The 27838-nt window shown below is 44.6% G+C and overlaps 2 protein-coding genes and 1 pseudogene across 7 annotated transcripts in view; all 3 read right to left on the bottom strand.

Moving 5' to 3' along the window:
- Positions 1-1642: 1642 nt before the first annotated feature.
- On the bottom strand, positions 1643-11475 carry Stmp1 (short transmembrane mitochondrial protein 1). Of its 3 annotated transcripts, none has more exons than NM_001195503.1 (3): positions 11367-11475; positions 2899-2952; positions 1643-2244 (listed from the first exon to the last, which is right to left on the bottom strand). In NM_001195503.1, the coding sequence occupies exons 1-3, from the start codon at positions 11379-11381 to the stop codon at positions 2137-2139; spliced, it is 177 nt and encodes a 58-aa protein (NP_001182432.1). In that variant the 5' UTR covers positions 11382-11475; the 3' UTR covers positions 1643-2136. The 3 variants fall into 3 exon arrangements, with proteins under 3 accessions (NP_001182432.1, NP_001182433.1, XP_063142790.1); NM_001195504.1 differs by having other exon boundaries at positions 1643-2211; XM_063286720.1 differs by lacking the exon at positions 11367-11475 and adding an exon at positions 7449-7525 and having other exon boundaries at positions 1742-2211.
- Positions 11476-15991: 4516 nt separating this feature from the next.
- Positions 15992-16453, bottom strand: LOC134486752 (large ribosomal subunit protein eL38-like; annotated as a pseudogene).
- Positions 16454-18141: 1688 nt separating this feature from the next.
- Nup205 (nucleoporin 205) overlaps positions 18142-27838 on the bottom strand; it is a 65946-nt gene continuing 56249 nt past the window's right edge. For 3 of the 4 annotated variants that reach the window (XM_039107776.2, XM_008762797.3, XM_039107777.1), the window contains 8 exons: positions 27592-27668; positions 25470-25598; positions 25169-25295; positions 22104-22270; positions 21258-21381; positions 20713-20841; positions 19896-19957; positions 18142-18487 (listed from right to left, as the gene is read on the bottom strand). In XM_039107776.2, coding sequence (XP_038963704.1) covers positions 18335-18487; positions 19896-19957; positions 20713-20841; positions 21258-21381; positions 22104-22270; positions 25169-25295; positions 25470-25598; positions 27592-27668 — 968 coding nt within the window. In that variant the 3' untranslated portion in view covers positions 18142-18334. The remainder of the gene's footprint in view (positions 18488-19895; positions 19958-20712; positions 20842-21257; positions 21382-22103; positions 22271-25168; positions 25296-25469; positions 25599-27591; positions 27669-27838) is intronic. The other variant, NM_001108620.1, reaches the window with a different exon arrangement.

The raw sequence follows: 27838 nt of genomic DNA, 5'->3' as shown, positions 1-27838 counted from the left end.
TAAGTGTTACAAAGTCTCAGAAGAACACACCACTTGCCCACTCCCTGCTGCTATGCTCTGTCTGGCATAAAGGGATAGAATGTATCTCTAAGTAGGAGTGCCCTGTTCTGACTCCCATCTGGGACCATTGTTACTTCCTGAAAACAGCTGTCTCTAACTAATCCTTGCAATCTATGGTCTGCTAAAATATCCTCACAAAAGGCATTGTCAGTGAAGCTGCCCAACCACCCCCCCCTCCCGGAACAAGACACCCTGTCTTAAACAAGCTAGACTGTGACAGTTGATATCGTACAGCTATGCTCTGGGATATGGACACCAGGCTCAGGGTTAGCACCACTCCAGCAACAGAACAACCTAATGCTCATCGGTAGCACATTATGAAATCCCCATTCAATGGAATCGTGCACAGGAAGCACAGGGGCAAGGTTAACATACTGACAGGGGATGCTCTCTCCAACAAGAATAAAAAAGCCAGCCAAGCATGATGGAGCCACCTTTATCCCAGCACTCAGGAGGCAAAGGACAGACAGATCTCTGTGAACATGAAGCCAGCCTGGGCTACATAGTGAGTTCCAGGTCAGCCAGGGATACATAGTGAGGCCCTCTCTCAAAAAGCAAGCAAATGAAAGAAACAGAAAAAAGAGCTTTAAAAAGAGTAGCTGGGCGTGGTGGTGCACACCTATAAACCCTGTACATGAGAGGCAGAGGGCAGAGGGCAGAGGGCAGAGGACAGAGGGGAGAGGGCAGAGGGCAGAGGGCAGAGGACAGAGGGGAGAGGGCAGAGGGCAGAGGCAGGAGGATCGGAAGTTCAAGGTTATCAATGACTATAAAGCATGGGCTTTATGACACTGTGTAAAAAACAAAAATGAAAGGAAGAGACAAAAAGTGTATGTACACACACACACACACGTGTGTGTGCATGTGTGTGAAAAACACATGTGTGGTTAGACACTCTTTCTCAAAGGCACAGAGGAACGTGACACCAGGGATTGTCTGAGGATTTGTACCAGGGAACAAGACAGAGGCTAGAAAGAACCTTCATGTGAAATCACTTTCCCATCATCTCCTGTGAGAATAGGTAACCTTAAAAATAGTTTTTAATTAAAAACATTATGGACTAGGCTGCACACCATGGTGCACACCGGTAGTTCCAACACCCGAAAGCTAAGACAGGAGGATTGCTTGAGCCCTGGAGCTCAAGGCCACCCTGGGTAACACTGGGAGACTGTCTTTAAATAGAGATGCTGCTGTTTGGATCTGTCCTGACTGGGAGAAGATGCTTCACTGTGGAGAGAGGCAGAACCTCCCCCAGGAGACTCACTTTAATCACATTTGGACCACATTCCCTTAGGGAAATCCCTCTAAAGTTACACAGTTAGTACAAATGTTACTGTTTAAAGAAAAAGTAACATTCTTTATCAAAAGCTTCTCGCTTATCTGCCCGTCCTGTCAAGTGCAAACATAAAGAATGGTTCTTTGACAGCAGCCTCAGTTCAAAGATATCGTTAAGGAAAAGCACAGACTAAACAGACTGAACTGCGTTTTGCATGTTTTAAATTTTCCAAGTCTCTCTCTCTCTCTCTCTCTCTCTCTCTCTCTCTCTCTCTCTCTCTCTCTCTCTTTTTTTTTACTGAATTCATAGTTTTTTGGTTAATGACCAGCAAACAATTTATTGGTTAAATTATCAATCGTGGAGTTCCTTGATAACATTATATAACAAATGGATTAATTCACCAGAAACTGGCTTGAAGATACTGATTTTAATTACTTTAACAAAATTTGGTTTGTGTAGCAAGCTCCTACTGTCACTGCTAGACAGTGAATGCAGCGGCTATCCAAAGCCAGTCATTCCTTGACCACGGGGGTCTCTCAGAGCACAGGTGAATACCAGTTACGGTTGTGTTTGCTGACCTAGCACCTTAGTTCCAGCCTTAGGACTCAGAAGCTGCTGGACAGAAGATACGGGGGGAGGGGAGATGCTGGAAACGAAGAGCTAACTCGACTTCGGGCCGGTGTTAGATCTGAGGCAACTCGCAGGCTCTGAGACCAAAGAGGAACACAGCTTTGGATGTGGCTGTGAAGAAGGCAGGCCCCGGGACGGAATTGGTGGGTCCAGAATACAGTGCCAGGTGGGCATCAGGAACTAGGGGGCTTCTTCTTGGCTTCCAGGTCCTTTTTAATCTCTTCAAGTTTTTTAGCCAGGTTTGGCATCTTTAAAAAGAAGAAAGGAATATTATCGTTTATCTGTAAATAGAAAGAATACGAAGACTAATCAGTCTCTCTCATGTCTCTTCTCTTAAGGACAAGGCTCTGCCAAGGCTTTGGTTTCCTCTGGGGACCTACTCAGTGGTACTTCCTTGGCTCATACCTACATACGTAAGCTATCAGTGTTAAGATTTATATCCCCTCTCTGAACGCCAGGCCCAGCCCACCTTTAGATACACACTCAGTCCTTTGACTCGAGTGCCAGCTAAAAGAAGTGTATGTATATGTAGCAGAAAGAAATACATGGAGCGACAAATAATAAAGCGAAAAGTCCCCGTCCCTCAGTACAGAGGAGATATAATCCTGTGTCTCTGAAACACACTCTAGGATCCTCATCTGGCTGCGATACCATTTTCCACCCCTCCTCCCTCACACACCAACAATGACGTTGACGTAACTCCTCACTTTACCACACCATCTTCCTTCCACGAGGCACGCTAGGCCACATCCAGCTCTCCTGGGATGATGTGGGGACACCCGTACCTTTGTGAATTCAGTTACTTTTCAAACAACAGAAAAGCTTTCACATTTACAGACTTCATTTATGCTAGTAGGCAAACTTAACCTTGAGAGAGAAAAATAACTATGAAGCGGTTATAGGAAGCCAAGAAAGACGTGAATGTGGCCACTTACGTCGTAGTTCTGGGCCAGATACATTCCAACCACGTTGCCCAAAGTAAATCCAAGCTGAAAGGACAGAACAGGAGAGTTATACAGCAGACAAAACCTGTCACGAGCCTGCAGCCACGTCAGACACACAGGTTACATCTTCCCAAGAAGTGCGTGGCAGAGGAATGCTCAGGATCTCAGCATAGGATTGCATAGGACATAGGAGTCATGTCTTTTTTCTAGGAAACAATCACACACACATATACCATGCACCAACATTGGAAGGGAATAAACAGTGGCTTTGAGGAGTTTCCCTGTCCATGAAAGCCCCCATAAAGTCCTGAAGGAAGGTCTGGAAGCCAGAGCCCTAATTTTGTTACAATTACTTAGTTACTACTCATTGTAGGAGCTGTTACTTCTGTACACAGCTGATAAAAAGTATTCACTGGCAAACACTGGAGCTGGGCTCACATTTGCCATCAGCATTCAGGACACAGCAGGGGGATCCTCGGCAGGGAGAGGCCATCCAGGTCTACACAAAGAGTCCCAGATATACAGGGAGAGTCCCATCCCCACACCTACACAGCAAGACTAGGTCTCAAAACCACAACTACAAAAATCCCATTTGAATCAAAAAAGCTTAGAAAATAAAGGGGCTCTCAGAGTTTAGTCTCTCCATGTTTCAAAAGAACTACAGTGGTTTGCCCAGGGTTGTTCACAAAAGCAGCAGCAGACAACTTGAGTTACTCAGAAACTCAGATGCACAAGGGCAGAGAAGACTGGGGAAACTCTGACACATCACCGAGCCTAGCGAAACGCCAAGGGTGGGAACTAAAGGGCAGGACACTTAAGGTCTGTGGCTCCCACTCAACGACCAAAGGGACAGGAACAATTTTTAGAGAACTGTCAGTGTTTATCCCACTGGGTGAGAGTATTCTCCTGAACATGTAGAATTCTCCATATACACAGATGGACCAGAGTTCCACAGCTGTGTATTTTAATGATAATTCCGATTTCCCCTAGCGACTTTTTACTTCAGAGCTTGCAACTGTGGGCTAGTTTCTAACTTAATAAATTCAAATTGGCATCTACCCCTCTTGCCCATTATTTTTTTTTTTTAAAGATTTATTTATTTATTATATATAAGTACACTGTAGCTGTCTTCAGATACACCAGAAGAGGGCATCAGATCTCTTTACAGATGGTTGTGAGCCACCATGTGGTTGCTGGGAATTGAACTCATGACCTCTGGAAGAGCGGTCGGACGCTCTTAACCGCTGAGCCATCTCTCCAGTCCCCCCATTATTTTGTTTAAACGGTGCTGCTTCTACTCAGTCTCGATAGAGAAGTTAAGACAGAAATCAAAGAACAGCACTAACTGTCCCATCAATCACACATGAGGTGCCTCCCTGAGCTTCCAAGATGCAGGTGAGGCAAGGATACAGTGGGGTACTGGAGAGATGGCTCAGCAGTTAAGAACACTGCAGAAGACCAGAGGGCCACAGTTCAGTTCCCATCACCCATGTTAGTCAGCTCACAACTGACTCCAGCTCCAGGAACCAACACCTTTTTTTTTAATTAGGTATTTTATTTATTTATATTTCAAATGTTATCCCCCTCTCCCGATTTCCCCTCCACAAACTCCCTATCCCATCTCCCCTGCTCCCCGCTTCTATGAGGGTGCTCCCCCACCTATCTACCCACTCCCATCAAGCCTTCACAAGACCAAAAGGCCTCCCCTCTCCCACTGATGCCAGCTAGATAAGACCATCTCTGCTACATATGTATCTGGAGCCATGGGTCCCCCCTCCATGTGTGCTGTCTGGTTGGTGGTTTAGTCTCTGGGAGCTCTGAGGGTGTCTGGTTGGTTGATATTGTTAGGAACCAACATCTTATTCTGCCCTCCCTGGCATCTGCATGCCAGGGATCAGACTGCACACCACCACTACCATTAAAAATAGTAAAAATAAACCCTAAAGGAGGGGAAAACAAAAAACAAGAAATACAACTGGGTCTGTCTTATACTTAACCTTTAAATCCAAAGGCAATTTTAAATTGGTTAGTTGTTAGCAAGAAACATAAAAGAAGCTACCTAAGTTTCTAGTTGCTAACCATTTTCTGATGCTTTTTAAGTCATTATCAAGGTCACATTACCAGAATTACCTATTTTTTTCACTCTAGTAGGTTCAAACCACAACTTTTTGAAATCCAGGGCGATAATTAAATTGAGTCAAAATTTAAGGAGAGGAGAAAAAAATCCCTGATGATGCTAATCCTAACTGGGATGAGGAACCATGAGAGGGGCTGCGGGAAGCAGTGACAGGGAGGTCTGGCTGTCTCAGAGACTGCCTTCAGGTGGGCCAACAACCTGCTCCAGCTTTTTGGGGCTTCCTCATCTCTAAAGCAGCCTAACACTGGACTGTTCCAGCTCAGACACAGCCCTCCCAATTCTGACGATGTGCGTCTCAAAATAAACACAGGCTATGTCGTGTGGCTCTCTTCTGGCAATGTCACCAAGCGCTGGTGCAGAAAAGGGGACAGCTATTTTAGAACACAAAACAAAACAAAACCCTTGGCCTCTGTAAACAGCACCCTGTTCCAGCTTCAGGATGCGACCAGATCTACAATGAGACATTTTAAACATGTTTCAGGACACAGTGTGAGAAGTGCCACTCATTCGGAAAAATGATGGGGAACCCCGAGGTCAGGAAAACTCGCGTGCTTCAGGAGATGGTCGCCGGGTAGGAACAGACAGGAAAAGTAAATCTAAGCCTTCACATCTGCATGCACGGCCAAGTAGTTCAACCTGCACAGTCATGTGTACACACACACACACACACACACACACACACACACACACACACATGAAATAAATAAAAATTTAAAAACATCCGCCCTTCGAATAATACCATCAAAGAGAAAGGGCAAACCCCAAAGTAGAATTATTTGCAAATCATAATCTGATGATATTTTTATCCAGAATAAAGATCTTTTACAATAAGTGACAGAGAAACATAATTCAATTTAAAAAAATGGGCAAAAGCTGTGAGTGGATTTCTCCAAGGACACACAGTCGACAAGCCCAGAAGATGTTTGACATCAGTTAGTCATTGAGGAACCATGAGGAATCATGGCACGCCCAGTAAGATGGCCTTACTCAAAAGCAACGGAACAAAACAAAATGAACAGCAAATGCTGGCAAGGCACGGGACGGAGGCCTTCATCCTCCACTGGCACACAGGGCATGGCCGCTCTGGAAAGCCACTTCTCTTCAGGGCTGCACACATTACATGATGGGACAGCTCCAGTGTGGGTATGCACCGAAAGGTGGAACATAAACCCCCACAAAAACGCCTACACCAATACTCCTGGCCTAGCCACCCCCAAAACCAAGAGTGGAAACAGCGGGAGTTGGTTAACATGTGTACACAATAACGAGAAGTGAGGCGCTCACTGCTCATGCTGCCTACAGAGGAGCCTCGGCAGCGTGGTCAGGGGCAGTCAGAAAAGACCATATACTGCATGGCTCTGTAAATAATATACAAGACAGCAAGTCCACAGTGACGCAAAATCAACTACTGACTGTCCGGGTTGGAGAGGGGAATGAGAAACGAATCCTTATATTAGAGTTTCTTTTTTATATAAAACGAGACAGGTCACAATCTCTTCGTACACTAAAACCACTGGATTAGATACATTAAATGGGTGGACTTTTGTCTCAATGCCAAAAAAAAAAAAAAAAAAAAATCAAGCAAACGAACAAAAAACCACCACCAAAATTTGGTAAAGTAACATCTACTACCTGGGAAGAAGCCAAAGACAACTTCATGGCTTCCAAACTGGACTTTGTTAGAAAGAATGGAAATCCCAGAGGAGCAAAAGAGAACCAGCCCAATCAATGGAAGAGTCTGCACGTGAGAAATCTAAATTATTCTAAGTGCACTTATTTTTAACATGCAAACAGGTCGGTCAATAATGCTTTGCCCATTAACACTGAAAAGCCCTGTTAAAAGGCACAGAGCCTGCTCCAGAACAGGCCATCTGTTATCTGCTCAGGCCCTTCCCTTTCGGAAAGCTGTGTCTGGAGAGCAGCAAATAAAACTGCAGTGTTTATCCGGGATGGCTCCTGGCAGAACCCCAAAGTGGTTGACAAGTCCCAACGTGACTCATCAAACTTTGTTTTCAAAAATAACACACCCAAGCCCAAGTCACTGATAAGGGTTTAAGAATCTAAAAAAATAAGGCCGGAGAGACGGCTTTGCGACTCAGAGCTCATGCTACTCTTGCAGAGGATTAGAGCGCAATCCTAGCACCCACACCAGGCGGCTCATGACGACCTGCAACTCGCCAGAGAACCTAACACCTCTGCCCTGAGCGCAAGCTCACTCGAAATAATAAAATCTTAAAAAAAACTATTAAGCAGTATAGGCCCTGCTAGCACTGAAAAGGAAACCTAAAAAAAATGACATTTGATTTATGGTAAGAGTATCTACAACTCAAAACTATACATTAACTAACTAGAACTAATAAAAAGATAAGTTGATAAAATGTTTTAAAGTGTTATTTATTCTTACCTGTGTGGGTGCTTTGCCCACATGTATAATGTACACCACACGCACGCAGTGCACACGGAGGCCAAAGAGAACATGGGATCTCCTGGGATGGGAGTTACAGATGTTGTGAGCCTCTCTCAGTATACGGCAAAGCGACCCCAGGTCCTTTGGAAGAGCGACCACTGCTCTCAACAGCCGAGGCGTCTCTCCAACCACAGTCACAGAACTCTTACATTCAGAGTCACAAGAAGAAAACAGAGGCCTTCCAAGGAGGCACAAGCGCACACCATCATTTCTGTGTCTTAGTTTTTAAACGCAGTGTGAAGACTATCGTCAGATGTCTAATAGCTGCTTCAAGTAGTTAAAAAAAAAAAATCTACATTCTGTGCATTAAACAAAACCCTGCTAGGGCTAAAGCCTTTCAGTGCCTCCTAGAAAAGCATCTTTTTAAGAAGTAAGCTATGTTTTATATTCAGTAATATTGCTTAGAGAATAAAAAAAGGAAAGAAAAAAAAAAAACAGAACAATCAGTAACTCCTTAATGTGTCAATATTCAACAGGAAATCTTCCTGGGAAAGGTGTACTGGCTGCCTGCTCTAAAAGAAGCCAGAGCAAATATTCCACTATCTCATAACCAGTGGTAGTAACGAAGTGAAAAAGGAGGACCTAAAATTAACGAGGAGATCCATTCCAGGCTGCCCCACTCACCAACATCCTTAGCTATTCAAACAAGTTATTCAACTGCACAGGAACCCACCCATATCCCCCAAGCACTCTAACCCTCTTGGTCACTCACAACGCCTACTGCAAGGAAAGGCCTGATAGTCTATCCCATCAAACTGTTCAGGGACGGCAAGGAAAAACTGTACACAACCACTCATATGCAACTAACTTCTAACATTTTCCATCCGTGGTTAGCTACATATTCAGAAGGGCCCAGTGATACGCAGGGTTGACTGCAAATGAAATCAGTCACTTCGTATTGACTAAACTAAATCCTTTGGTAGTGAAGAGAAGCGGCACGTCAGCCAGACTTCAGAACCCTGCTAGTTCACAGCCTGAGTTCCGCAGCACAGAGGAAGTAACTCACCCTGAATAGGGGCAAGCTTCTGTGAGTCGGCTGTGGAGACCCGACGGCCTACATGAAAGGTAACGTTCTAACCTTTCATTAACTCTTGATCCTCACAAGCATGCATATATGTAATAACCACTGTGAATGCCCAGGTTTATGCTGGGGAAACTGAGGCACAGAGCAATTAAAGAGCCTACTCAAGACTACACAGCAGGCCTGGCTCCTCACCAGGCAACTTGAGACCAATCCCCAGAACCCATATGGGGGATGGAGAACCAACCACTGAAAGCTGTCCTCGGACCTCTACACTCGCACGCCCCCACAGGAGAGACATACACAGTAATCAGCAGATAAATGGATGCAGTGTAAGAATCTTTGCTGTGTTGAAGATGCACCTACGGTATCACATGATTCTAAGAAAAGATTAGATAAACAAGTGAATACATGTGTCAGGCACACGATACCAACAGTAAAAGTTTTAATGAAGAAAGGAAAGAAATCAAGGATTATGCCAGCATTTCAGCGGTGAAAATTAAGTGTGTGGGGAAAGGATTGGGAAAGCAGGAATAATCAATCCAGATGAGAGGAGGCTGAGAGAAAGGCAAAGGGAAGACACTAACAGTTGATACCAGGGATCTGGAATCACAGAGCAGGACTCAAGGTTGTTCTGGAAGCTGATGTAAAAGGTGCCGGCTTGAGGAGGAGCCCGCCCCCTAAGGAGCACAGCCAGCTCAGGACTTGAGCAATCCACAGGAACTAAGAGCAGAAGCAAGCAGCCAGTGACAAGATTACAGACAGGGAGCCTCTCAGCTGCTACACCCAGATATGGTCTCCTCTGCAAGAGCAGTGGTCAGTCATCCTCACTGTGCGATTTTGAGTTATCACACAGAACAGAACCTAGACAGCACAGTACACAGGCCCCAAAAGCTGAATGGGAATGAGTTAGGAGGAGGTGATTCAAGTTAGAAGCTGCTGTGGGGCCCCAGGGGTAAGAGTCACAGCAACTGTAGCCGTATTCAGGTGCTATGAAACTCACAGCAGTACCCTTAGGCCAGTCCCATCTAAGAGTTCCTTAGAAGAACTTCAGCAAAGCTAGGAGCAAGCTGTCAGTGCAGTGTGGAAATAGGGATACTAGGTATCCAGTGCAGTATGGAAATAGGGATACTAGGTATCCATTTTAACTGGAGGATAGAAACACACACGCAACACAATCAAACTCAACATCTTAGGGGTTACAAAGTATTCAGCTCCCCGCCCCCCACACACACACACATCACACCCAGCCCTCTCCTGTCATCTGTTGGTGGGAGGCCAGTTCCCATTTCCAATTCCTTACAAAAGAGAAATGGCAGATCTCAACCATTATTAAGTGCTAATGCTTAAGGGTTTAATGTATTGGCTCCTTCAGAAACCTCACAAGGTGCAAACTGAAACACAGAAAATTTAAATCTGCCCAACCTCCCCCAACCGCCAACCAACACACACACACACACACACACACACACACACACACACACACACACACACACATCTTGAGATTAAGGATAGGGTACAAATTCAAGTGTGATTCTAGAGTCTAAACTTTTAAACATTAGAAAACAGTTGAAATGGCTAATGTTAAAAAAAGTAAGATTTGCAGAAATGAACAGTGTTTGACCAAGTTCCACACAAGGAAAGTTGATTCCACCTCTGTACATCTGTATCCACTTTGACCAACCACAGCAAGGAAGAGGAGACAGACCCCAGGCAAGAGAAGGAACAACAGTTGCACCTGAGCTAAGAATCTAATGGTCAGCTTCAGCGTCTCTCCTTAAATATTGAAAAATTTGAATTCTCCAATCAAAATCCTTGTAAGTATGGAACAGTTTAGTCCCATATTTTATAGACTCGTTCAGCAAATCGCTTAAAAAGTTAAGGGTATATTGAATTAATGTTCTCCCTACAAATGCAGTGGAAGGGCCAATCATACCACCTTACACTAGCTGGTTGACGGTGCTTTTAAAAGTGATTCCTAACAAATAAATTACTAATTACTCCTACCTCTAAGGCCTACTAAGGACACTGGAGAAAGACCCAGAGGCAACGGAGCAGCAGTCTTTGTGGGACAGTTTATGTCAACAATCCAGTTTAGGGTAACGGGATTAAAAACGATTTATTCTCAGAGCACCAAGTGGCCAGGGACCATCTGAAAGAAAGAGGATATCTGCTTTATTAGAACTAGAGGATGAAACAGAAAGTTTGAAAACTTTCATCTGAAAAATTGACTGGCAAGTTTCCCTAGAATCCTCAACAGGCAATTTTAGAAATACTTGATTTTTGCCAGAAAACTTTTTAGCTCAAAAAGGAGACTTGAAAGGGTGTGTGGGGAGAGGGAGGTTTTTACAAGTTACTTGTAGGGCACTCTGACTCACTCCTCAAAGCGGGCAAAGGAGGGCACTGTGGATCTCTCTCTCCGACCTCGTGAGGTGGCTGACGAATGCACAGCGTGTGAAAGGCACTCTAGGGCCTCAAAAAAGCTGAGAATAATAGATGGGGTCTACGGGAGGGTCTTGGGAGAGGACAAGAGCCAAGTCGTTACGGACTTCTCCGATCAAACTTACTACGAGAATTGCGCAAATAGCTCACAGTAAGTGGTTTTTGAAAACGCAGCAATTTCGCTGATACCCCAAAGTTTTCGGAACTTGAATGACTGCATATAAACCCAGGCAAAGACCCAAGGACTCAGGAGGAGGCCAGAGGAAAATCGCGAGTAAACCCGAGGGGCAACGACCGGCTCGAGCCAGGACTCCAGAGCCGTGCACCGCCGACCTGGGACCCCGGGAAGGACGAGGCGACCGCGGGGCCCGATCCTCGGCGACCCCACTCACCAGGAACTGAAGCATGATGTCGGTGGGGAGGGTGAGGAGGGTGTGAAAGATGCTTCAGCTCCAGCACTGCTCCGAGACTCCGCCCCAGCGCGAGGGCGGAACCCGCCGCCAGGTTCCGGTTTACACCCCGCCCCACCCCGCCCCGCCCTCTCCATTCCCGGAAGCGACTCGCAGAGCCGCAGCGCCCCCTGACGGCCATCTCGGGAAACAGGATCAACCAGTCTCCTATAACTGCAGGCCAGGGATTCACATTATAACAAGGACTCTGGCAGTTGTGTTAACACAGTCAGACCTGGGGCTCCCTACCTACTGAACCAGGGTGAGCGGGTTCCATGCCAGGTGAGCAGCTGACTCTCCTGGGAGCCATTACAAAGTCCACCCTAATCCCCACCACAGCCGACTCTCAGACAAAAGCGGGAAAAGTTTCCATTTTTTGAAAGTCCACAAATGCGTTATGCAGCCTAGTTAGGGGTAGTCCTTGGACCCGTGGTAGATGATGGAGAGAGATCTTCGGAGTCTGGCACTACTGGATCCAAGTAGTGATTGCTGGCAGCCACCAGCAACCACCTACTCTATATGAAGTTTACTTCTGCCGCAAGTAGAGCGCGAATCATCTACTATGTAGGGGCCAAAGGCAAACCCACTCTTGCCCCGCCGCACTACTGGCCACCCCCATACAGGAGCACATCGAAACCACCCTTCTCACTTTGCTCTCAGCCTTCGGAATTCATCTTTATCCACTTAAATGGGACTCCTGCTTCGAACAACAGAAAAACAAATCCTAGCTGGGCCTAGTGAGGAACGTTAAGCCTCAAGCCCTGGGACAATGGCTGAGATGACTTTAACATATCAAAGTAGGCCTGACCTCCCGGTTCTCCCAGCGTCCCTCAGTCCCAACCTGTTACAGGGTGTGGCTGGCACATGCCTCTACCCAAAACTCACCAACCTAGGAGCTGGGCTGCCTTTCCTCCTGAGTCTTTCCTATATAATCCAGCCATTTTGGTTACCGAACCTTTTGTTCCTTTGCTCTTTTAGCCCCTCTACCTCATTCTGTCCCTCTCCCTCTCCCCCTCTCTCTTCTCTCTGGTCCAGATCAATCGAGGTCAAGTCCTCTGGGCTCCCAGATATCCTTGCTTCAGGCTATATGTCTCCCTTTCATCTACAACAAACTTTCTCCACCACCATACCTAGTCTGTTTCTCTATCCATCCGTTTCATTATTTCTCTCCCTCTCCCTTCTCCCAACCCCTCTACTAAACTGACAAAAGAGCTGATTAGAGGGAAAAAAAAAAAAAAAAAACCAGATATAAAGATCACACACCACCAAGGAAAAAGTCAGTAGGTTTGGCATACTAAAATGTACTTAAATTGAGAAAAATAACCCAGTGGACTTTAATATCTGCAGAGAATGTACAGTGGGGCATTCTCAATTTATATAATCACTTCTGCCCATTAAAAAAAAATAACACAATGTATTGGTTAGTTTCATATTAACCTGATACAAACTAGAGTTATCAAAGAGAAGGGAGTCTCAATTGAGAAAATGCCTCCTCTAAGATCCAGCTGCAAGGCATTTTCTTAGTTATCAATGGGGAAAGGCCCAGCCCATGGTGGTGGACTCATCCCTGGGCTGGTGGTCCTGGGTTCTTATAAGAAAGCAGGCTGAGCAAGCCAGGGGGAGCAAGCCAGTAAGCAGCACCCCTCCATGGCCTCTGCATCAGCTCCTGCTTCCAGGTTCCTGGCCTGCTTGAGTTCCTGTCCTGAGTTCCTTAGGCAATGAACAGTGATACATAAGTATAAGCAGAATAAACCCCTTCCTCCCCAACTTGCCTTTTGGTCATGGTGTTTCATGACAGCAGTAAACTCTACCACACCCAACAAAGAAAGAAAAAAAGCAAAAGGAGGGCCAATGGTGCACACAGAGCAAACCAAGTGAGATACCACTTTACATCCCTCAGATGGGTTCTTTAAAGTACAACAATTAGGGCTGTGAGATGGCTCAGTCAGTAAAGTACTTGCTACACACGCATGAGGGCCTGAGTTCCGGTACTGGGAAGAGAGACTAGAAAATCTCTGGGGCTTGCCAGCCAGCCAGCCTAGCCCAAGTCTGTGGATTCCAAGCCAGCAAGAGACCCTGTTTCAAACAGTAGGATGCAGAGTACCTGACTCGTGACATCTAAGGCAAACTAACCTCTAATCTCCACTTACACATACATACACGTATAACAATGAAAGGTGTTATCAATGATGTGACAAAGACCTCTCACCCCGCAGGTTAGGCTACATTGGGGCAGACACATAAGAAAAGGAGTGATGGCTGGTAAAATCAGGACTTCCCAGCAGGATTTCCTCTTCTAGTTAACATAATGTGCAGAAACCCTCTACATGGTTTGTCTCGCCAAGGAGATATGAACATATACTGAGGACTCCAACTGGCAAAATATGTCTACAGATCCCATTATAGCATAAGGCAGACATCAGAGCATTTGTACAACAGGTAACTAACTTCAGTAATTATAAGAATACAAAACTATCAGAAACCACACCGAATGAAAAGCAACTTACACATTGTTTCATACGGTATGAAAAATACAAACACTGTATTTTGCTCTGCAAAGTAATACTACTCATATTACTATGGGCAGCCTATGGGCTCACACTTAGAAGTAACAACCATGAGTAAGAAGCAATGAATTAAAAGATGCCACGTCTTTAAAATAAATAAATAAATAAAATAAAATAGGGGGGCTGGAGAGATGGCTCAGTCGTTAAGAGCACTGACTGCTATTCCAGAGGTCCTGAGTTCAATTCCCAGCAACCACATGGTAGCTCACAACCATCTGTAATGAGATCTGGTGCCCTCTTCTGGTGTGCCTGAAGACGGCTAAATAAATCTTTAAAAAAAAAAAAAAAAAAAGATGCCACGCTCTGGGAGGAGGCTCAGGAGGTCATGGGGCACTAACCCTATTATACTTTTCTCACAAAGGACCTGGAACAAATTACTCACTGTGAACACACATGTAGTTCATGTGCTTGTGCACATGTAGAAACCAAAGGAGAGCATCTGATGTCCTATGCTGTCACCTTCCAGCTTCTTTCCCCCAGGGCTAGGCTGATAACTGGCTAGCAAGCCCCAGAAAGCCTCCTTCCTATCAATGCCCCCGCAGCACTGCAGATAAAGCCACCTATGCAGCCACGACCAGCTCTTTCTGTTGGTTCCTAGGTCCCGACTCCTTGCTTGTATAGCAAGGGCTCTTACTCACCCAGCCACTTCTCCAGCCTGAAATGGAGTTATTTTAAAGTATAAAATTAGCTGTATGATGTCAGAACACTGCATATCCAGGTTTGTTATACTTATGATAGCATTTTTTTAATTGAAACAACATACAACTTTTAAATAACTTATTGAAAGAAGTAATTCAACGACTAGAGGTTGTCCTGGGACTGTGATATTCAGTCTGAAAGTACCACCCACAAGTCAGTTACTCCAGTGGAAGGTAACCTTTATATTTAACCAAAATGTTCACGGGACACATCGATGTGAACATCTGATGAGATACGCAAAGGGCATAATTGTCATCTGTCACGTTGATCCTGGAGGAAGATACTTAACACAAATCTAATGAAAAGGCAAGCATATAATAAAGCTCTTTCTAAACAGCTGAAACCTGTCAACTTCTCACCCTCTTAGGAAAAGGGAACACCAACGGTTGCAGATACAGATGATTAAAGAGGTAAATAAATGTGCCTCTTTTTTTTTTTTTTTTTAAAGATTTTCCTGAGACAGACAGGGTTTCCGTGTAGCACTGGCTGTCCTGGAACTTGTGCCCAGCTTCATGTGATTCTAAACTGAGTTTTAAAGGCAATGGAGGAAATCTGAATGCAAAAGAAATATTAGAAAGCGTTGAGCTTTATAGTATAATGTCTAAAACATGGAAATGATATTAGTTAATGAAAATGTGCTTAGGAATCATTTCAGCAGGCTGGAGAGGTAGCTCAGTGGTTACCCACTGCTGCACGAAGTAGCAATTCTGGTCAGTTGTGCGACTACTGCTGCATCACTCCCTCCCACACATTTTCCATGCTTGAGTTAGTTCTTTCCCTCTACTAGGCGCATTCCAAAATTCAAACTCAGGGCAGCAGACTTCGCAGCAAACACTGAGCTATCTTGCTGCCCGCCCAATGCTGTGTTCTTGGTAACAGACAATGGCTGGATGTCAGTGGCAGAGCATCTGTCTACCATGAGTGAGGCCTTAGGTTCATCCCAGGATCATAAAAGACAAGCGAGCCAGTGAAGCCACAGGCAGGAAGGTCCTTTGGATCCAGTTACAGGTCTTCCTAAGATGTGGGCCTTTTCCCTCTTTTTTGCTTTTTTTTTTTTTTTTTTTTAAGATTTTTATTTTATGTGAGTACACTTTAACAGTCTTCAGAAGAGGGCAGCAGATCCCATTACAGATGGTTGTGAGCCACCATGTGGTTGCTGGGAATTGAACTCAGGTCCTCTGGAAGAGCAGTCAGTGCTCTTAACCCCCGAACCAGTTCTCCAGCCCAGGCATGTGGTTTTTTGTTTGTTTGTTGTTGATCTTTTTTTTAATTTGTCGGGGTTTTTAATAGCAGAGATATGGTTCATTTCAGCTCCTTCACTGCCAAACCTGTGGGGCGGGGACTGCTTCTGCTTCTCTGCCTTCTCCTTGTCTGTGATAACCAGGGTGTAAAGGTACCAGCTACAGCGAACCTTGAACTTCACATTATCCTTGTTCTTCTTGATCTTGACAGACTTGGCATCCTCCTGCCAGGCTGTGAGTAGAAAATCCTTGATTTCCTCAATTTTCCGAGGCATGGCGATGGGCACTCCACTCTGGCATCAGCACCCGTGCTCCCCAAGCCCCAGACAGGTGCCTTCTAACCAGATGTTTTCTAGCTAACAGCTGTTGTTTATCTGGTGGGCAGCAAATTACTTTCAAACTGTAACAATGACCAAGTCTTTTAATGAAGATGCTTAAAAGCTATAGAAATTTTGTTTAAAGATTTAAAAACAAAAGTCATCAACCATAATGGCACGGAACTAAGACTAATGCTCTGCTTCTATGTAAACCAGGCCTCAGCCCTCTCAGCAGCCTCTTATGTATGAGGCTAAAGCTGCTGCGGGAAGGAAAAATAGCAATTATGTAATCTTTTCAGTGATTATGTAATCTTTTCATTGTGACAATCACATGAATGAGAATATAGGCAGATGAATTGTCCCAATTCTTTTCTTTTTATAGTCCAGTTGTTACCCACCCCCAACCCCCCAGCCCCCCTGTCTACCCCAGTCCAAGAGGACATTCCCACCCCAGCTCCACCCGCACCAGGCCTCCCTAACCTCTGGGGCCTCAAGTCTCTAAAGGGTTAGGTATGTCTTCTCTCACAGAGGCCAGACCAGGCAGACCTTTGTGTGTGTGTGTGTGTGTGTGTGTGTGTGTGTGTGTGTGTGTGTGTTGGGGAGGGGGTGGAGGTGGGGGGGGTGGTTACCAGCTAGTGCATGCTGCCTTGTGTGTGTGTGTGTGTGTGTGTGTGTGTGTGTGTGTGTGTGTGTGTGTGTGTGTGTCGGGGAGGGGGTGGAGGTGGGGGGGGTGGTTACCAGCTAGTGCATGCTGCCTTGTGTGTGTGTGGGGGGGGGGGGGTGGAGGTGGGGGGGTGGTTACCAGCTAGTGCATGCTGCCTGGCTGGTGGCTTAGTATCTGAGAGATCTTGGGGGTCCAGGTTAGTTGAGACTGCTGGTCTTCCTATGGGGTTGCCCTCCTTCCTCCTCAGTTTCTTCCAGGCTTTCCCTAACTCAACCATAGGGGACCCCAAAGGTTGGGGTTAAGTATCTGCTTCTGTCTCAGTCAGCTGCTTGTTGGGCCTCTCAGAAGGCAGCCATGCCAGGCTCCTGAGATGGGTCCCAAGTTGGGCCTGTCACTGGACCTCCTTTCCCCTAGTCTCTTCTCCATTTTTGTTCCTGCAGTTCTTTCACACAGGAATAATTCTGGGTCAGAGTTTCTGACTGTGGGATGGTAACCCCATCCCTCACTTGATGCCCTGTCTTTCTATTGGAGGTGGACTCTATAGTTCCCTCTCCCTACTGTTGGGCATTTCATCCCTCCCTTTTGAGTCGTTTAAGTCTCTCACTTTCCAAGTCTGTGGTATATTCTAGAGAGCCCCCCCAACCCCCACCTCCCGAGGTTGTCTGTTTCCATCCATTCTGCTGGCTCTCATGGCTTCACTCCTGTCCCCATCCCCCTGATCATGTTCCCCTTTTCCCCTCCCTGTCTCCTCTCCTCCCCAGGTCCCTCCTTCTCTCTGTCCCCGAGATTGCTTTCTTCTCCCTCCCAAGTGGGACTGAAGCATCCTGACTTGGGCCCTTCAGCTTGTTAATCTTCTTGAGTTCCGTAGATCGTATCCTGGGTATTCTGTACATTTTGGCTAATAGCCGTTTATTAGTGAGTATATACCATCCATGTCCTTTTGGTCTGAGTCACTTCACTCAGGATATTTTCAAAGAAACAAAGACAGGTTTGAAATGCAGGAAAGGCTGAGGCTACTTCTAGGAGAGTTTGACTGTTCATGGCACAAGCGTGGCTGTAGATCATTACCCACTCTGTCAGAGGCCCTGAGCATCACAGAGGCGTGAAGTACGCACAATGTCTGAAAACAAACTGCTGCTAGAATCTCTCCCCAGGAAAACCATGGGCATCAAAACGTCTTTATGTGAAGAATATCAGTAATTTCAAAAGGCTGAACATACACTTGCTTAGTTATTTTTTAAAAAGTATTTTATTGTTCACAAGAGAGGGTGAAATGAAGCAGAGGTTTACAGAAAAGATGTCCATATATAAAGAAAGAAATAGCAAAATATCTTCTGGTCATAATTTAGAAATAAAGTCATCTATAAAAAAAGAGATGGTTTTCCTCAGTTCATCTCTTCCAATCAGAAAGCAAGCACAGTTCTCAGTTCCTTGATATCCTCAGCAGACCACGGATACGTCTGACAAGAGCCTGTATGAAGCTATAGCGGGATCGAACTTTTGAATACAACCCTTCGATGTCAAGCAGTTTCTTTTGCAGTGATTCTCCAAAAGCGTTGATGGCATCAGACTGCAGCTGGAGGCAGCAGAGATACCCCTCTGTTAGCACTGATTCCAGGCATCGCATTCTGTCTCCTGATTCACAACAGCTACACTATTCTTTTTTCTATAATCTTTTTAAAATCTATTTATTCACTTTACATCCCAATTGTCACACCCCACCTGTCCCTCCTCTCCTCCCAGTCCTCCTTTTATAAACTCCTCCCCTACCACCCCCCTCCCCTTCTCCTCAGAGAAGGGGAAAGACCCTCTTGGGTACCGCCCACCCTGGGACACCCAGTAATGCAGCCTCTCTCACACACAGTAAGCTGAGTTCAGAGGCAGAGTATCTATCTGCCTAGCATGTGCAAGGCCTTGGGTTTCACTAAAACCCAGCACCACCGCTGCCCCCACTCACCTTACCCACACTTACACCTACAAAAGGCACTTTCTAATGTAAATACTATCAGGTTTTTGTAATGTGTACCAAATTCATTAAAATTTATATTTCTACATCAGAATGTTTTCTTGTCATTTTAATTCCTGTACAAATGTATATAAATTAAAGATATTTCTTAAATAGCAACAACTGTTGATGCTGAGATAATGACATACATATAAAAAAATAGCTTCTGGGGTTGGGGATTTAGCTCAGTGGTAGAGCACTTGCCTAGGAAGCGCAAGGCCCTGGGTTTGGTCCCCAGCTCCGAAAAAAAAAAAAAAAAAAGCTTCTAAAGGTCATACCAAAAGTTGTTAAGGGGCTTGAAAGATGGCTCAGTGGTTGAGAGGATCTCTTCCAGAAGACCTGGGCTCATTTCCCAGCACCCACATGGCAGCTCACAACCACCTGTAAAACTTCAGTCCCAGGGGTCCTCATGCACTTTCCTGACTTCTGTGGGCAGCAGGCACACACGTGTGCACAGACATACGTGCAAGCAAAACGCATACATAAAATAAATCTTTATTTTATTTGGTTAAGAGTGAGTGCCAGGGGGTTGGGGATTTAGCTCAGTGGTAAAGCGCTTGCCTAGCAAGTGCAAGGCCCTGGGTTCGGTCCCCAGCTCCGGGAAAAAAAAAAAAAGAGTGAGTGCCAGGCTAGAGACACTATGCTAGGGACACTTGCTCCCCTTACAGAGAAGCAGGATTCCATTTCTAATACCCGTGTCAGGCAGCTCACAGCTACCTCTAACTCCAGCTCCAGGGGATCTGACACCCACCTGTGGCCTACCAAGGTGTCAGGCACACACATGGCACACATACATATACAAAGACACTTTCTCATATATATATATGTGTGTGTGTGTGTGTGTGTGTGTGTGTGTGTGTGTGTGTGTGTGTATGTTCTTTTTTTAAAAAGTGTCTTTAGGGAATGAAGGGAATGGTTACTTTCCGTTTTAACAACTTTCCTCTTCTAGAGAAAACAATGTATGGTGACAGAGCCTTACCTGGTCTATATCGTGCTGGTTCACTTGAGCCAGTCCACTTCTGCTGAAGTCCAGATTGGGCTCTGAGGAAAAGGAATTGGAGATAAGAGAGCGGGAAGCAGCTCTGCAGGTGCGTCTCCTGCACAACAGAGGCACTGCCCATGACGGGGTGATGGGGGTCTGAGGCTGAGCCGAGCACAGGAAGGAAACCTGAGGAGGACATTCCAGTGCAGGACGGGTCCCACCCTTCCCTAGGAGTCTAACGCATGTGCATCGGCTCAGAGCCCACCCAGCACAGGAACAATGGCCTGTGTCTGTCCTTCTGGTGTCTCTACAGCTAAGGCAAACCTACTAAAGGAAAATGAAGGACAACCCATGAACAGGCTCCAGAATATTTCCCATAGGCAGAAAATAAGACACAAAAGCAGTTGTGTTTACTATTTAGCTCTCCAGCACTCAGTTCACCAAGTTATCTGAGACACAACATTAAGGTCACTCGGAGTGATTAGTGCTGTACATCCATGGTCCAGCTACTCAGAAGACTGGATCAATTAAGTCCAGGATTTTAGGACCCATGTGGACAATAAAACAAGACCTTCCTTGCGGGAAGGGAAAAGGGAAGGGAAGGGAAGGGAAGGGAAGAGGGAAGGGAAGAGGGAAGGGAAGAGGGAAGGGAAGGGAAGGGAAGGGAGGGAAGGGAAGGGAAGGGAAGGGAAGGGAAGGGAAGGGAAGGGACGGGACGGGACGGGACGGGACGGGACAAGAGAAAGGAGTATCTGGCTTTTCAGGGCCCTAAAATGTATACACGTCTGGCTCATTTGTTTTGAGAACAGCTCACCCTGTAGTCTTCTGCTTTTAAGTAAAGTCCTAGAGGCAAACAGTGAATCTTGGGAATCCATTGGAGTGCAATGTAACAAGTAATACTCCAGATGGCGCCAAAGAATAAACAGGCAGGTCTCGATGATATCTGGGAGTTCAGATTAAAGAAGAATGTAACCAAGCTTTTTGGCTTTTTTTTTTTTTTAACAAACTGGATTCTGGGAAGGAGAAAAGGAAGAGGCTGTGCTTAATTATCCACCATGAAGTTGGTCTAAGAGACAAGGATGGAGTTCTACTGAACATGCGTCACAAACGGAGTGAGCTATGGGAGTGGGGCCCACAGGGTGTTGTGCACTGGCCGCTTGCCCATGCAGAAAGCGTCTGGGTATTTTATAGTGCTCCTTGCTACTCTACAAGGTGAGAATAAAAACAGCATATGGAAACACACCAAAAAAGACAGCCCACAGAATAATACTTAAGTCCCTTCCCATGTGATTCCAGCTGCGTAATGTTAAGTGCAGCACATTTTAGGGTCTGCACGCAGGCTGTGCCGCAGAAGGATACAAGAGCAGAGGGACAGCAGTTTGGCTCGGTTGTTGATCAGCTTCACCAGACGCCGTCTTGCTAAGACACACTTCTGCGCCGTAGAGATTTTATCAATGCCAGCAGGCATCACAGACTGGCATAACTAAGGAGAAGAAAGAAGTATACATTATAACAACTTAAAATGATCTACTATGAGCAGGTCAGTATAGTAAAAACTGTGAAAACACTTAAATGTATTCACACTACCTTGTGGACAAAAGTTTTAGTCACAAACATGAGAGTTAAAAAAGCAGTCAATTTCCACATGAATGTTTACCTGCTGCCTTTGCAAGTCTGTTCAACAGACACTTACAACCTCCTAGGTCTAGCAGCCCTCAGAGTCCCACTAGATGAAAACAAAAGCCCTTTCCAGTGGTAGGTGGGGAGCTGGCATGCATTTATCAGTATCTTCTGGAGGAGGTGGAATGGCGGACATGTGCCAGACTTACGTGGTCAGAACTGGCACGCATCACACCTGTTTGGAAACCTCACTAAAACATGAAGATGCTGAAGACTCAAAGACAACTTCCCAGGTCCTACTGCAAAAGCATCTGTAACAGCAAGCCCCACTTCTCTGCAGCTTCGGACAACTTCCTGGGAGCTCCTTATCAGGTGGGGCGGCCACTCCTGTTTTCTTGAAAAGAGCCATGGGCTGTTTCTGAGCTAAGATTTCTGTGCGCACAGGGCACATGGCACAGAAAAACCACTGCAGATCCCTTAGAAGCATGGAGTATATCACTGTTGCTCCTGAGCCCAAGCCAGTACCTGGGCCCCTGAGGTAGAGCAGTGACTTTTCAAGCCTCACGGTTCATTAAAGATTCATACCTCTTTTATCTCATCTGGAGGAAGTTGTTCTACATTCTGCAGCTTGTTGACACTGCGACGGTGACTGTCATAATAGCTAAAGAAATCGCTGGCACTCTGTTTCAGCAGGTAGATAATAATGCCCAAGCCAGGCAGGCGCCAGTATGGAACGACTGGAACCTGGGTATCTAATAGGTAAAAGAAAACAGTGTTGTGTTCAAACATGTTTTCTATGGATTTCATTGGTTTTTAAAAGGGGAGAGAACATGAATGAAGTCTTCTACTACCACAAATTACACAGGTAATTCCTACATCTGGGAAATCACAGGGGTCAACACACACAGAATGCAGTTCCCTCTTACCCTGCCAGCTATAAAAATTAAAGATGCTCTGCAATTTAGGTCATGTAGGCTATGATTAATAACAACTCAAAATTACATTTAGGGGCTGGAGAGAAGGCTTAGTGGCTAAAAGCACTGACTACTTTTCCAGAAGAAGCCAGTTTGATTCCTAGCACCCACATGGTAGCTAACAAGTGCCTTCTGTAACTCCAGTTCCAGAAGATCTGATGCCCTCTCCTGGCCTCCAAAGGCAGTACACACAAAAGGGACAGACAAGCAGGCAGGCAAAACATCCTTGCATGAGATAAAAACCAATCTCAAGCCCATGGAGGTTCACAGAGACTGAACCACCAGCATACATGGGTGGGATCTAGGCCACTTACACAGCTGTAGCAGATACGCAGCTTTGTCTTCCCGGGGGTCCCCTAACGACTGGAGCAAGGGCTGTCTCTGGCTCTGTTGCCTGCCTTTGGGTCCCTTTGCCCTAGCTGGGCTGTTTTGTCTGGCCTCAGTGGGAGAGGATGCTTAGTCCTGTTGTGGTTTGAGATGCCAGGGTGGGTTGGCACCCATGGGAAGTGGAGGGGAATGAGGGTAAGACTGGGAGGAGAGGTGGGAGGGGGTTGTGATCAGGATGTAAAGTGAATAAGTAATTTAAGGAAGAAAAAAAAAAAATCAACCTTGAAGAAGAGTGAAGCCCTCATTAGTTCAGAGATGAAGAGGCTAAGAGCTGCTGCAGTCTATGTGCACACAGCTGGGGTCTGTGAGAGTCATGAAACGCCGCTCATGAGCACCCTTTTTTTAATTAAAACCAAGTGTTTATTCATTTACATTTACTTAAGAAATACAAAGGTAGACTATAAATCTTTATTTATATTTACTAAATCATAGTAATGTGAAAGTTCAGGCATCGGTATCCTGGCCAAAGATAGAAATCTATTTCTTTAGCATCACAGCATACAAACTCTGAGTGGTTATAAAAACTAGCATTCTTAACATAATACCATATATTCTAGTTATTAAGCCCTAATTATAGCTTTTATCTAAAATAATTTAATAGTAATAGAACATTAATTCCAAGGAAGAAGGAATACAGTAAGTTCTCAATGCCAATGAGGAGAGTGCAGTGGCTGCCACTTGACTTTGGGACATTCTGGAGTTTAAAACTGGAAGGCTGTGTGCTAGTCTGGTTCAATTCCATTATTGTTCACATAATGAACAGGCATACACAGAGCAAGTTACTCATGTAAGGCCTTGGATTCACACAGGAGGGAAGATGCCTAGTTAGTAAGTTATATTATGACAAGTTATAATATATAATTACATTTGTTTGGAAGATCAAATCCAGGGCAGGAGATGAAGCTAAGTGGCCCAGGGTGCTTGCTGGTATGCATGAAGTCCTGGGTTTGACCCCTAGCACTGCATAAACTCGTACCCTTTCTTTATTAGATCTAAAGATCTAAGCTTTATGAAAACTACACGCCCACCCATATCAACCTTTTAAAGATTTATTTTATATGTATGAGTGTTTTGCCTACATGTCTGTATTTGCACATGTTGCATGTGCATGTTGTATGAGTCACCACGGTGGTGCCATGAACTGAAGCTGGATCCTCTTAAGAACAGTGCGTGTTCATATCTGCTGAGCCTCCTCTCCAGCCCCACAAACCATATCACTGTTAGGAGTTCTTCCTCCAAAGTGAAACAATTCTCATTTCACCCACTGGTTCCGTTACATGTATTTACTTCTAATCTGTACTGTTCTGGCTACTGAACTGACAACTGAAAGTCATTCTCCTAACTCGAAAACTTAACTGGATTTAATTTTACCTTGTCTCACTACAATTCCTTTGGGAGCAAAACAAAGCAACTTGCCTTTTACTTGGCTACCTTCCAGTGAGGGTGCAAAGGAACAGTGAGTTTAGGAATATCCTGGGCTACAAATTTAGTTTAAGAATAGCCTGGGGTACATAGGGAAACACTGCCAAAAAGAACAGAAACAAGAAAGTCACTGGTAGGTGACTTTCAATCAAAAGGGGTCTCTGGACAGGCTTCTTAATCATTCTATACCCAAACTAATTAAGCTACCTGGGCCAGCAAGAGAATTTTCCCTTCATGCTGGTAAGGGCACACAAAGATTAGAGATTCTCCCATGGATTCTCCTTCCACGCAGCAAACTGGTATGCTTCCTTGGAAATAATCATCCTATTTCATTACGACTAAACCAGTATCCAACAGTTTTGTCTTTTGTGTTTCCAGGATGACAACCAACCCACAATCTTGACCTTCCATACTGTCTTTTGAAGATACCAGAGGTTAAGTCAGTCTACCTAGCACCTAAAAGTTTAGTCATGTGACAGAAAATCAGAGCTGTGATACATAACCCACTTTGGACACAGCATGAACGGATTCAGCATACAAAGTTAACTTACTGTGTATTCACTTTACACCCAGCCAGCTTCCTCTCCAATCTTAGGTACCTTCTTTGGGGTCTCTGGTATTATGTAAAACTATGCTTGCTCCACAGGAAGCCTCAAAACTCCTAAGACTTTCCTTACCTCTATGCTCCCCTCACACACAGATCTGACAACCCTACCCCCCACACTAGCTTTAAAGTCATTTTAAAATTTCCACATTAGTAACTCTACAAGAACAAACTGCATCTCCCTAGAGCCAAGGTGCAGAGCTGCACCTCAGCCTAACCATGCTGGGCCTCAGATACAGGAAACAAACCCAGCCCAGGCTCACCTTGCCGTGCTCCATCTCTGTTAACCGTCTCGGAAAGGCTAGGGGTGAAGAGACACACAGCATTCTGGAGGTTAGGGGAGTTCTGCTGCATGAACGAATGGCAATATTCCATTACATTGGCACAAATCTACGATGGAAGAAAAGGAGCAACTAAAACGTTAGGCTAAAAACTCCCCGAAGTCACAGAAATCTAGACCGCAGGAAAACAAAGTCAATTTGTGAAATTACACACAACTGCTATTTTTGTCAAACTTTCCAAAACCATAAAAACTTCAGGTACACAATTTTTACCCCTTCTTACCTGCTGCATGGCCAGCTCAATTTCATCTTTCTTGCTCAACCTGTCTCCCTCCACATTATCTTCTTGGAGTTTAAACTGCCGCAGTCTGTCAGAGCCACCGAAGCGACTCAGTAGGCCTAGGCACTGGCGCTAAAGAGAACAGACATGTCGCTCATTTCAGGGTGAAGTGCTCAGCACTAGTGACCTCCTTTCTCTTGAGGGAGAGAGGAGGAGGAAATTCAGTAGGTGGTGGAATTATTCTTGAAAGCACCCAATATCTTACTTCCTACTGAGACCAGTAAGGTAAGCTTGCTAAGATTCATCTTTGTGCAAAGGGAAATACTAAACTTTTTCCACAAAGAATTCTCAATAAAATCTAGATGCTTGTGAAGAAAATTTATGTTGTATATAAAAATATTGAATAATTCTTTATCAAAGTTACAAAGCAAAATACAAGTTAATAAATAAATGAAACGTTTACTAAGAAGGCAACTATAAGATACTCAGTAACAAATCCTGCTCTGCCTCCCAGGACTCAAACTTAAAAGGCTCTAACTCCTGTCTCCTGACTCCCTGAAAGGGCTGGGAATTTACAGGCAGCCTTGGCAGATGACATGCAGATGTGAGGCCAGTGGGCAAGCCCCTCAGCAGGTCACGGCCAAGCCTGATGATATGGATTTGACCCCAGGGGCTTGTATATAGGAGAACAGACTCCCTTAAGTTAGTCTCTGACCTCTAAGTATACACAGTACAACATGTGTGCACATACACACACAATAAGTAAAGTATTAATTTTAAAGTAACTAATAGGAATATTGCTAGCTTGAAATCTAAGTACTTTTCACAAGGTTTACTGCTTTCACAGATAAAATAGATAGGTTCCACTATTCCCAGAAGGCACCTCAAAGGTCTTTTTCTCCCTTTTGATGAAGAAAGAACACAAGAGGAAACTTTTGGTAGGTTTTGGTAGTGAATTTAAGTCCTTTGGGATAGTTATTTAATAATATAATGTCAAAACTTACCATGTGCATGCACTGGAACCTAACTAAACCAGATACATGAGTCAACACTCTTCATCGTCTATGCAGGACGAGAATTTCAAACCCAGTGCCTTGCACTCCTCTACTTAGCCCTGGCATTTTTTGAAAACTTGGAAAAATAGTTTATAAAAAAGTAACAGGTTAAGAAAATTATTGTATTAAAAGGACAGAATGTAAATTCTTATAATTATTTAAAACTAGTAAGATGGACAATGTTTAGGTCAAAGAAGGCCAGTAGGCTCATCAGAAGCCTTTGGTAAATACATAATTGATAAATTTATATGTTTAAATATACTAAAAGAAGATTATACATATGAAAAATTTAAGGATAAATTAACAATCTAAAAACCAATTTTAGAAAAGGGAAAGCACTTAGCATGCAAAGACAGGAAGTCAAGAGTTCAAGGCCAGACTGGCTACGTGAGACCCTGCCTCAAAAACCCAAGAGACAGCAAGGGGTGAAGGGTCTGAGTAGTGACAACTGTCCTTGTAAGAACAACAAACGCCAGACTGGAGAGATGGCTTAGTGGTTAGGAGCACTGACTACTCTTCCAGAGGTCCTGAGTTCAATTCCCAGCAACCACATGGTGGCCCACAACCATCTATAATGGGATCTGATGCCCTCTTCTGGTGTGTCTGAAGACAGCTACAGTGTTCTCATCTATAATAAATAAATCTTAAAAAAAAAAAAAAAAGAAAAAGAAAAAGAAAAAGAAAAAAAAAAAAAAAAAACAGACAACAAATGCTGTGTAAAGTGCAAACAGCAGCAGGCTGGGGCATGCCTATAATTCCAGCACACTGGAAGCAGAGGAATGAAGACTGCTGCAAGTTCAAGGCCAACTTGGTCTAAACAAGAGTTTCAGGTTCACAAGAGGGGCATAAAAATACTGTTCTCAAAAAACAAACAAAGAAAAAACAAAAGTAAAACGAACAATTGTTTATGGCTTACTCATTAATAACATTTACATAGATAGAATATGTGTGATTCTGGGGAAAATCAAGTAGTCATGGCAACGCAGGTTATTGAGTCATTAGAGAGACCAGGGGTTACTCTGGTCCAGGCACAGCCCCTAAAACTGCAATTCACGAAATAAGTCAGTTACCTGAAACCTTGCGATGTGTCCCTGGAGCTCCATTAAGGATCCTTCATTTACATCTACATCAAGTTCATTTAACATACCTATGAAATGTAGATAGAATATGTGTAAATGTAGTTTCATGCTAAAATGAAAACACAAACTAGAGAATGCTTCTGGCATTTTCTATTCTTCACATGCATGAGCAGACTCCTGCCATGAACGTTTTGAGAAACAGAATCTTCCAGACTGTTAAGTATGTTAGCAACACTAG

The sequence above is a fragment of the Rattus norvegicus genome, chromosome 4 (assembly GCF_036323735.1).
Source record: "Rattus norvegicus strain BN/NHsdMcwi chromosome 4, GRCr8, whole genome shotgun sequence".
Taxonomy (NCBI): Eukaryota; Metazoa; Chordata; class Mammalia; order Rodentia; family Muridae; genus Rattus; species Rattus norvegicus.
The sequence above is the reverse complement of the archived record's forward strand: the minus strand, read 5'-3'. Positions and strand labels throughout refer to the sequence as shown.

Bases quoted from the DNA above. Each gene is read 5' to 3' on its own strand.
- Stmp1 (XM_063286720.1), bottom strand. From the start codon at position 7,522: ATGTTCTCTTTGGCCTCCGTGTGCACTGCGTGCGTGTGGTGTACATTA. The intron at 2,953-7,448 runs GTAAGAATAAAT...CTGTCCTTTCAG, and splicing joins TGGGCAAAGCACCCACACAG to CTTGGATTTACTTTGGGCAA. The intron at 2,212-2,898 runs GTAAGTGGCCAC...TTCTTTTTAAAG, and splicing joins ATCTGGCCCAGAACTACGAC to ATGCCAAACCTGGCTAAAAA.